The sequence below is a fragment of the Octopus sinensis genome, linkage group LG1 (assembly GCF_006345805.1).
Source record: "Octopus sinensis linkage group LG1, ASM634580v1, whole genome shotgun sequence".
NCBI classification, from domain to species: Eukaryota; Metazoa; Mollusca; class Cephalopoda; order Octopoda; family Octopodidae; genus Octopus; species Octopus sinensis.
This window is the reverse complement of record NC_042997.1, coordinates 168,595,586-168,607,116: the sequence shown is the minus strand read 5'-3', so window position 1 is coordinate 168,607,116 and position 11,531 is coordinate 168,595,586. Positions and strand designations below refer to the sequence as shown.

Genomic DNA, 11,531 nt, shown 5'->3' with positions numbered 1-11,531 from the left:
ATATGCCTCTGTTGGTTAATAGAGATTGTTTTCGTTGTGTATTGCCAAAGTGATACACAAATGTATTTGATTATTCTAATGGTATTAACAGTAAAGAAATAAAACTAGAGGAACTAGTAATAATAACCAGAACAGAGGTTAGTAAAGGAATTTCTGGTTAAGAGTTTGAGAACAAATGCAACATAGTTGATGAGGATGTATTATTGAAAGAAGATAAAGATAAAAAGAGTTGCCAAAGAGCAGGATCATTTCTCAGCTTTATTAATATAAGAGTCAATGGTTGAAGAATTACTGATATTCATAATTTCTATCATTTCAGGTAACGTTCTCTTTTGTAGTCAGTACAGAAAAGTGTTTTCCCAAGAAAAAAGTGTAAGTTTGTAAAATTTCTCCATGTCTTTGATAATATCGTTATTATGTATTTCTTATTTCTTTGCAGCCCACGAGGGGCCACACACAGAGGAGACAAACAAGGACAGACACACGGATTAAGTCGATTATATTGACCCCAGTGCGTAACTGGTACTTATTTAATCGACCCCAAAAGGATGAAAGGCAAAGTTGACCTTGGTGGAATTTGAACTCAGAACATAGCAGCTGACAAAATGCCACTAAGCATTTCGCCTGGCGTGCTAACGCTTCTGCCAGTTCGCTACCTTATTATGTATTTCTTTCTCAAGTTAACATTTGCTTCAGTCATTGTCTTCTCTTTACTGCTCACTTCATCAAACAGTTCAGTCCTACAGCATAGTCACTCTGGGCAAGTGTCTTCTATCATAAATGGAAACTTGCAGGATGGATTGTATCTGTTTTAGAGTGATAGACTCAATCTGTTGACTGATTTAACTTCATCTGACATTTAGATAGCTTTAACAGAAACCACCTTCTTGCTGCAAGCATTTAGACCTTGTCTCCTGTCTTAGGACATCAAAATCTTCCTCTTTTCTCTGACCAAGCTCAGAAGCCCTGCAAAAAGATCATGAATGCCACCTATGCTGCTATGACTAAATCATAAAGTAAAATCAATGAAGTCAAACTGATGCATTAGTTACAGTAATGTGTTGGTTTGTCCATAAAAAAAATAGAAGCCCTTTCAATGCTGTAGGTTGGTGATTACTAACAGAAAGGCATTATATTCTAGAAACGTCTTGAAATATCAGGATTTCTCAGTTATTTCTCTTCTGCTTACTTTAAAAACAGTTGTAAATAGGTTAAAATTATTTCTTTTCAAATTGATGGACAACAATTACAGACATCATCATCATCATCATCATCATCATCATCATCATCATCGTTTAGCGTCCGCTTTCCATGATAGCATGGGTTGGACGGTTCAACTGGGGTCTGGGAAGCCAGAAGGCTGCACCAGGCCCAGTCTGATCTGGCAATGTTTCTATGGCTGGATGCCCTTCCTAACGCCAACCACCCCGTGAGTGTAGTGGGTGCTTTTTACATGCCAGATGAGGCTGGCAAACGGCCACGATCGGATGGTGCTTTTTATGTGCCACTGGCACAGGGGCCAGGTGAGACTGGCAACGGCCACGATCGGATGGTGCTTTTTATGTGCCACTGGCACAAGGCCAGTCAGGGCGGTGCTGGCAACGGCCACGTTCGGATGGTTCTTTTCCGTACCACCGGCACTGGTATCACAGCTGCAATTTCCATTGATGTTGATCGATTTTGATTTTGATTTTGATTTGGATTTGGATTTTCACTTGCCTCAACAGGTCTTCACAAGTAGAATTTTGTGTCCCAAGAAGGAAAGGTATGCATAAGTGGACTGGCTACATCCCAGGTAGAGGCCACGGGTTATGGTCTCACTTGTCCTGCCAGGTCTTCTCATGCACAGCATACTTCCAAAGGTCTCAGTCTCTAGTCATTTCCCCGGTGAGACCTAAAGTTCGAAGGTCAAAAATATTGTTGTTATTTACTTATTTTAATTATAATTCTTAAGTTATATATTTTTTTCTTTCTAGGATCAAAGTCAATGTTAAAGGCATAAGGAAACCCCAAATGATTATTTATGTCAAAACCAAGTGCAACTGTGATTGTGAATTAAAAAAACCAACGGTTAAGTATTGAAAGAATTTCACATTTATTTCAATGCCTTTGCTATCTTTTATTTATACTCAATGTACTTTGCACTGAGAGAACCTCTAAGCAGCCAAATTTCCCTCATATCACTCCTTATCTTAGAAACAAAATGGTGCATTGGATAATGTAGTTTTAAATACACTAAGCTTTCAAAAATTGTATGGATATTTATATAGCTGGAAAGCTTTTGATCATAGGCCTGCTTGATTAGGGCTGAGTAGAGATTAAACAACAACGAAATATACTTATTTTTGAAAAGGTACATTGCTGTGCTTTCTTTTTCAAAATGAACATGTAAGCACACATTCCATTTTGTAAACTCACAAACTCACACACACACACACGCACACACACACACACACACACACACACACACACACACACACACACACACACACACACACACACACACACATACACATGCATTATTTCAACTAATTTTAGTTCATGAAACACTTTCCTTTTTTAGAACACACTTTAAGTGACTTGTCTTTTAAGTTCGCAATGAGTGTGCAGTCAACCAGAAAATTCAAAAACTAAGACAGTTTCTGTAATACTTAATTGAAATAATTGCAAGAAATAACTTGTGTTTAGTTTTGCTTGAGTTCACAGAATGCACTTCTTTTATCATTTAATTACAGAAAAGTTCATAATGAATCATACCCAGGCAGACAATAACAAATGCAAAGAAAACACACACAAAATAAAGTAATAAATTTACAAAAAGTAGAGAGGGAAAAATTAATTTTTGTTTAATATGGTTAAAATGCTAAATATAACTGTTTTTCATTTTATTACAAATAAAGTGATAGATTAATCTAGTATGGAAAATATTTATTAACCAAGTATGAAATATATGCTTTTCCCAAGTATGAAATATATGCATTATGAAATATATGATATGATTAAGTGTGAAATATATGAATTAATAGTGGGGGCACATGGCTTAATGGTTAGGGTGTCAGCATCATGATTGTAAGATTGTGGTTTTGATTCCTGGACTAGGCAACGTGTTGTGTTCTTGAGCAAAACACTTGATTTCACGCTGCTCCAGTCCACTCAGCTGGCAAAAATGAGTAACGCTGCAATGGACTGGCATCCCATCCAGTTGGGGAACACATACGCCATAGAAACCAGGAAACTGGGCCCATGAGCCTGGCTAGGCTTTAAAAAGGGCGCATTTATTTTATTATGATATGAATTAATCAGGTTTGAAATATGTATGAGATGATCAAGTATGAAATATATAAATTATTCAAGTATCAGATATAGGAATTATCTAATTTGGAAATATATGAATCACCTTGGATGTGCTTGTCCATGAGGAGCTCTGTCCTGTCAACCTCTCCGCACACACACATTTCATACCTTAACACCCATCACTTCTCTATCACCCAAAAGCATAATAGGCACATAGCACTTCTCCCAGCTTTCTCATTTACCACTTTTCCCTGCCCGAAACCATTTCCATTTCCCATCATCTTCTGCCTATTGTCTTCACCAATCACCTTCTTTCTGTGTCTTCTTCCCTCCCCACCCTTGCCTGAGCTGTTCTCCATCGTTAATACCATGCTTATATACTATCACCCACAATGCTCTCACATATCTACTGCAGCCCTGCCCCTGAGCCTCTCTTAGGTTTCTCTCCATCATTTGCTACAGTCTCACCCGCTCAACCAATCCAAACCTGTGTGTCACAGTACCCATTCTCACCACTCCCCAAATCCCTCAAGAGCATGTTCTGACATCTTCGCCATATGTCTCTCACTATCACTCCCCTTATCTTACCTTGCTCTTTATCTCACACCCCTGGGTAATCCATATTATAAACAGTAAATCACATATTTCTTGCCCTCTATACCTTTAATCTCTCAACTGGCACAATATTTCTTCCCACACTCAGTTGAGGGGTCCTTGCCTTTTCTTTTTCTGTCTTGCAAAGTACTTGGTGACCCTGTCAGTGCAGGTGCCATGTAAAAAACACTGGTGCTGATTCCACATGACAAGCATTTGTGCTGGTGCCACATAAAAACTACGCATTGCACTCTGTTAAATGATTGGCATTGGGAAGGGCATCCAACTGTAGAACTCATGACAAAACAGACAGTTGGGGCCTGGTACAGCTCCCAGCCTTGCTAACTCCTGTCAAACTGTCCAACACATGCCAGCATGGAAAACAGATGTTAAATAATGATGATGAATTACTTCAATGCAAAATATAGGAATACTTAAATATGAAATACAATAATTACACATTATTTACATTATTTACATTTGACGGATATTTGTCCTCATCTTGTTTGTTGTTAACACATCAATATGCCCACGGGCAAATGGCATTGCGGTTAAGAGCATGGGCTACTAACTCCAAGATTATAAGTTTGATTCCAGGCAGTGACCTGCATAATAATAATAATAATAATAACAATAATAATAATAATAGTAATAATAATAATAATAATAATAATAATAATAATAATAATAATAATAATAAAGAAGGTGGTAGAGGCCTTATACAGCTGGAAAACTACTATAAAATAACCACCATAGGACTGCAAAAATATCTACTTCAGAAGGAAGGAAAACTGATCCAGATAGTGGCAAAACACGAGCAAAACAAAAAACTGTTCTCAATATTTTAGGAAGCTGACAAATACAAACAAGAAATCATACCACCTAATAAACATGAAGAAGAAGAAGAAGATGAAGAAACAACAAAAGCTATAAAACAAATGAAATCCAAACTAAAAATAGAACAGCAACGAACCATGATAAAACGATGGCAAGAAAAGCCCCTTCATGGTAAATACTGGACTAAACTAAACGCAAAAGAAATAGACAAAGAAAAATCCCAGCAATGGTTGAGAAGCTCAGGACTCAAAGCAGAAACAGAGGGATTTTTAATTGCAGCACAAGACCAAAGCCTCCCCACCAGAAATTACCAAAAATATGTAATGAAAAGAAATATTACAAGTAACTGCAGAATATGTGGAGATGGACAAGAAACAATAAATCATATTATCTCTAGCTGCCCAGTCCTGGCTAAGAAGGAATATATTCACAGACATGACAGAGTTGGAACCTACATACATTGGAAGCTATGCCAACATTATGGAATAACAACAGAAAAAAGATGGTATAGGCACACACCAGAAAAGGTCACAGAAAACGAGAAAGCAACCATACTCTGGGATATGCCGATACACACAGATAGAGAAATTAAGGCCAACAGACCAGATATAGTTGTCAGAGACCATGAAGAAAAAAAATGCTTTCTAATTGATGTATCAATACCGGCTGATGACAACGTGTCTCTAAAAGAAATGGAGAAACTCTCAAAATACAAAGACCTGGAAATAGAGGTAACTAGAATGTGGAATCTGAAAACAGAAACAATTCCTATCATAGTAGGTGCATTAGGCATGATAAAAAAATATTCAGACAAATACATAACAAAAACACCAGGACTTACAAACACATATAACATACAGAAAATTGCACTACTAGACACTGCACACATCCTACGCAGAACACTTTCCATACAATAACCATCAGAGCATCACAACAAATCACAGCACATACCCAAGGCACACAGAGCTGCGCTCAGTAGTGAAGTGAAAGCACGCTATAAAAATAAAACTACTGAATAATAATAATAATAATAATAATAATAATGATAATAATAATAATAATAATAATAATAATAATAATAATAATAATAATAATAATAATAATAATAATATAATAATAATAATAATAATAATAATAATAATAATAATAATAATAATAATAATAATAATGATAATAATAATAATAATAATAATATCGAAAAATACCTTAGGAATGAGAACCCAGGTTTGAAATTTCCCCAGGACACCTGATGAAGGCCAGAGGATATACCAGCTGAAACATTGTATTAACAACAAACAAGATGAGGACAAATATCTGTCAAATGTAAATAATGTAAATAATGTGCATAATTTCTCATCTCTTAAATATAGAACTACAATAACTACATATGTATGAAATATATGGATTAACCAAGCATGAAATATTTGAATTCACCATGTGTGAAATATATGAATTACTCTAATATCAATGTGCAAAGATACATATTCATTACATATGTTGTTAATAGGTTGGTCCATTAAAAACAAAATGTTTAATGACTAATGTCAGCTAAATTATGACTAGTTATGTAATTATGTACTTAGAATACTGAAGAAACATGCACACACACATACACACACACACATACACATAAACACACACTCACTCACATACATAGTCACACACACACACACCACCTCACTAATCATTATAAAACCTATGTTTGGCAATTACCATTGCTAAAAATGCAGTAGTAAATGATTGACAAAGAAACAGTTCATATCCTGTATAGAGCATGCACAGTATCTTCATTTGTCATTAATTATGATTACTGACAATTGTCAACATACACACATAAAGAACTATACACACACACATACACATAGTAAGCATACTCACAAAGGCTAGCAAAAGAGCTTCTGTTTAGTCACTTAATCTGCTAAAAATAGCAGCCAAATCTTTTTTGAATTAATCTTATTCTCACAGAAGGGATGAACATATTGGATGGCCATGTTATGAAATTTGCTTCTAAATCATGTAATTCTGGGTTCAATCCCTCTTCATGGTACCTTCTATTGTAGCCTTGGATCAACCAAGCCTTCTAAGGGAAATTGAAAAGAAGGAACTATGAGGATAGTGATTGGTCGAAATGTACTAGCTCTTGGGTTGTAGACATAATTAATTGGCCAGTTTAACCCCCACAATGACCCTTGATTGACTTTGGTAGAGTCATTTTCTTGGAAGCACACTCATACTAAATCTTCAATTTCTTCTCACTTGTGTCCTCACTTGTCCCAAGGCTCTATCACAAGAAAATTGATCCTAGATATTGGAAGGGTAAGGCAATGCACTGAGGTCTATAGTATTTATTTATTAACAGGAAGACATAACCTACACAGGTTAGCATGGGGTTACTAGACTCATGGGGCCACTGAAGCCTCCAGGCAACTGTCCAGTGTATCAATGACTTCAGATAGTATTTTGTCTTCTGACTAAGTTTTCTCTCTTTGCCTGTCCAAAACGTTTTTTGTAAGTTTGTCCTAAATAAATAATAATAACAATGAAATTATTGTATACAGTGCTCAGGTGCACCACAACTTGTCAGAGTATATGCAGTAATGTACAAATGTCTGGAAAGAGAACAATGCATGAGTCAGATACATGCTTGTGTGTGTATGGAGGGGAGAAAATCAGGTGTAGTGTTGGCGAATCTCAGAAAGCATGGAAGTTTTGAAGGATGCAGTGCTCCGACAACTAACAACTGATGCCGGCAGTTTGTTCCATGCTTCAGCAACTCTCAGTGTGAAAAAATGTTTCCTGAAGTCATGGGAGCTGTGCTCTTTTCTGACTTTGTAAATATGTCCACGGGTGTTAGATGGGTGGAGTTTAAAAAGGTGCTCAGAGTTATTGTTGATACGATGGTTGATAATTTTATGGGTATCTGCCAAGTCAGCTGCCAGACGTCGGAGTTTCAATGTGTTCATGCCCAGGGAAGTAAGGCGTTCAGGATATGGCGAATGCCTGATGGAGGGTATTCTTTTGGTTGCACGTCGCTGAACGGCTTCCAGACGATTGATATCCTGGGCAAGATAGGGGTTCCAGACCGGTGATGCAAATTCCAGGTGAGGTCTTACCATAGCTATATAAAGCTGCAGATAGATAGTCGGAGAACGGCTCACAAAGGATTTGGTGAGTGATGCCAAGACACCCTCAGCCTTCTTGACAATTTTAGCGATGTGTTTTGTCCAACACAAATCACTGTCGACAATAACACCCAGGTCACGTTCACATGAAGACTTTTTGAGACTAGTGTTGTGGAGGGAGTAGGTGGACGCTGGGTTTCTCCTCCCAAAATGCATGGTGGTACATTTGTCCACAGTCAGCTTGAGTTGCCAGTCCATGATCCACTGCTGCATTGTGTCCAGGTCTGCTTGCAATAGAGATCTATAGTGTACAGGATCTGACCTGTTTTCATACTTTAAGTTAGCCCCTGTTTTATACGTTTTGAGTAATATAAAGTTTTCCTTTTAAGTTCCAAGTTACTCTAGTGGCTGAAAAGATAACTGGGAATCTGTATCATATATGATGTCTGGACACCAAAGGAAAAATGTCCTGTGTATCATATGCAATACACTGAACAGGTAGAAGAAGGTAGAAGAGTCCAGTTTGCTGGACATTGTTGTAGAGCTGAAAACGAGGTAATTTCTGCTCTTCTCCTCTGATGTAATCTCCTACCCTGATGTAATCTCCAGGGATACAGGCATCCAGCAACAGGACCTCCGTAATGCTATGATGGACTGTGAAGTCTGGCGTAGCATAGTAAATTCCATTGTCTCGACCACGGTTGAACAATGATGATGATGATTCTTTACAAGGAACATGACTGAATGGTCACAACTAGAATACCGTTGATCATAGATCTGCTTAATTATGACTGATCTGGAGCTTGACAATATCAACAACAAATACTCGTCTACATGAACTTTCTTAACAACGTGTGTTTCTACATCTCACATTTTCAGGTTAACAGCGACTTTCATTGTAATGGGAATGGTAAAATGGTATGTGGACAATGTGAATGTTCAAAGCAAACACAAGGAAAGAACTGTGAATGTCATAAATCTCAGAACATTGATGAGAGAAATTGTATAAAACCGTAAGTTATATTCTTTGGCATATATCACATTTACATTACTCTTTACTCTTTACTCTTTTACTTGTTTCAGTCATTTGACTGTGGCCATGCTAGAGCACCATCTTTAGTTGAGCAAATTGATCCCAGGACTTATTCTTTATAAGCCTAGTACTTATTCTATCGGTCTCTTTTGCCGAACCGCTAAGTTACAGGGACGCAAACATACCAGCATCAGTTGTCAAGCAATGTTGGTGGGACAAACACAGATACACAAACACATACACACACACATACATATACACATATATACATATATACGACGGGCTTCTTTCAGTTTCCATCTACCAAATCCACTTACAAAGCTTTGGTCGGCCCGAGGCTATAGTGAAAGACACTTGCCCAAGGTGCCATGTAGTGGGACTGAACCTGAAACCATGTGGTTCGTAAGCAAGCTACTTACCACACAGCCACTCCTAGGCCTATATTGTTAGACTTATATTTATAGCTTTTATGAAAATAAATATGTCATCATCACCACCATCATCATTGTTGTCATCATCATTGCTGTCTTCATTGCCGTCATCATCATTCTCATCATTGTCATTGTCATCATTGTCATTGCCACTGTTGTCATCATCGTCACCATCATCGTTATTATCGTCATCATCATCGTCATCATCATCATCATCATCATTATTATCATCATAGTCATCAACCACATTATCATCATTATCATCATTATTATCATCATAATGAAAATCAATGCAAGAGTTCATGCCATTGGCCATTCTGGAGTTATTTCTCTAATCTCATTTCCTAATTTTCATTGATGCAAATTACCTACAGTACAAATATCTTCTATTCTTATTTATATATGTCTAAGTACCTTGCCTGCCAAAGATAATATAGGACAATTGCTGTGCTGATGACACTGCCTGGGGCAGAAACATGTTTCCTCAGCTGTCCTCTTGTTCTCAGACAAGCAAGCTGTCTTTTCCTTAATGGCAGAGCAATTTTGGAAAACTCTTGATTCCTGAGATTATCTTCTCTTCTTATTTCGAGTTGATCCTAATTGCCACCATGCAGTTGGTCTACTCTTTCTTGAAGCAGAGATAATTTCTTATAACTCAAAAATTTATCATGTATATTATTCAAAATACCCATGTTTGTCCTTGTTTTTCATATACATGCTACTGGCCACTATGAGTTATTTCTCTTAGCTCATTTTTATCTTACACACACACACACATACACACATACACATTATATATATATATGATATCATCATCATCATCATCATCGTTTAACATCTGTTTTCCATACTAGCATGGGTTAGACAGTTTGACCGGGGTCTGGGAAGCCAGGAGGCTGCACCAGGCTCCAGTCTGATCTGGCAGTGTTTCTACAGCTGGATGCCCTTCCTAACACCAACCACTCCATGAGTGTAGTGGGTGCTTTTTACGTGCCACCGGCACAAGTGCCAGGGGAGACTGACAGCTTCCACAGTCAGTTGGTGCTTTTTATGTGCCACTGGCACAGAAGCCTGTCAAGGCAGCACTGGCATTGGCCACATTCAGATTGAGCTTTTTACGTGCCACCAGCACAGGTATCACATATATATATATAATATATTATATATTATTTACTTGTTCCGCTTATGCAATTTGGATTTTTATTTGCATTCATAGCAACTGTGGTTGCAAACTGAGAGACATTATAGAAATTTTCAGCTTATCAATTTTTCTCATAAGTTTGATATGAGAAAAAGTGTATAACTTTCATCACCAATAGATTGTTACTGTTCCTGAACGTACACTACACACTTTTTTTCTTTTTCTTTTCTGTACCTGCCATGAACTTATTGAAGCTTAGTAACTTCCTATACTTGGATCCCTGGATCTTATCCTTAAATATTGATAAATACGTGGTCTGATCAATAAGTATCCAGATTGTTACCATAGTAACAAAGCTAAAACACTCAGAGTGAAGCTGCTTGGCACAGATTGACCTTGAACACTGCTGTGCTCATTTCCACTGTTGACAGCAGTGCTTGGAAGGAAGGTGTGTAGCATGTGATTGTCACATTGACCATGACAGAGAAAGTTGAACAGAGAATCTGCATCAAATTTTGCCAAAAGCTTGGTAATACCTTCTCAGAGGCCTATGCAAAGTTATCAAAAAGTTTTCATCCTTCTCAACACAATCAAGGAGATCTTGTGCCACCAAAACCCAAGTGTCGTTTTGGTCAGCTGAAAGCAGTTTTGGCACAAACTTGGCAGACACACATCTCATACCCAAATCTTCAGTGATAATGGACTGAACTAAACTATAACTGATCTGCACATCCTCAACAATTTGATGGTAATTCAACAATTTCCCGCCACAGCTGCACACACATCTGCTATATTTTTCTCAGTTCTGCTGGATGTGGGTCTCCCAGAACGTCCATAAATATCGACATTTTTTCGGCCATTTTGGAAATGTCTGAACCATTCATACACTTGTGTGCAGCTCATACAATTTCTACAACTTTATGTAGGCCTCTGAGCAGGTATCGCCTTGACAACTTTCTCTGTCATGGTCAATGTGATGATCACATGCTACACATCTTCCTTCCAAGCACTGCTGTAAACAGCAGAAGTGAGCTAGAATATTAAAACTTAGTGTGCATGCGCAGGAGTGGCTGTGTGGT

General features: G+C 37.5%; 1 protein-coding gene across 2 annotated transcripts in view; it reads left to right on the top strand.

Moving 5' to 3' along the window:
* The window catches only part of LOC115212997 (tenascin-X), a 113,380-nt gene that overhangs the window by 24,674 nt on the left and 77,175 nt on the right, over window positions 1–11,531 (top strand). For both annotated transcript variants that reach the window (XM_036506804.1, XM_029781887.2), the window contains exons 9-11: window positions 320–372; window positions 1,977–2,070; window positions 8,727–8,860. In XM_036506804.1, coding sequence (XP_036362697.1) covers window positions 320–372; window positions 1,977–2,070; window positions 8,727–8,860 — 281 coding nt within the window. The remainder of the gene's footprint in view (window positions 1–319; window positions 373–1,976; window positions 2,071–8,726; window positions 8,861–11,531) is intronic.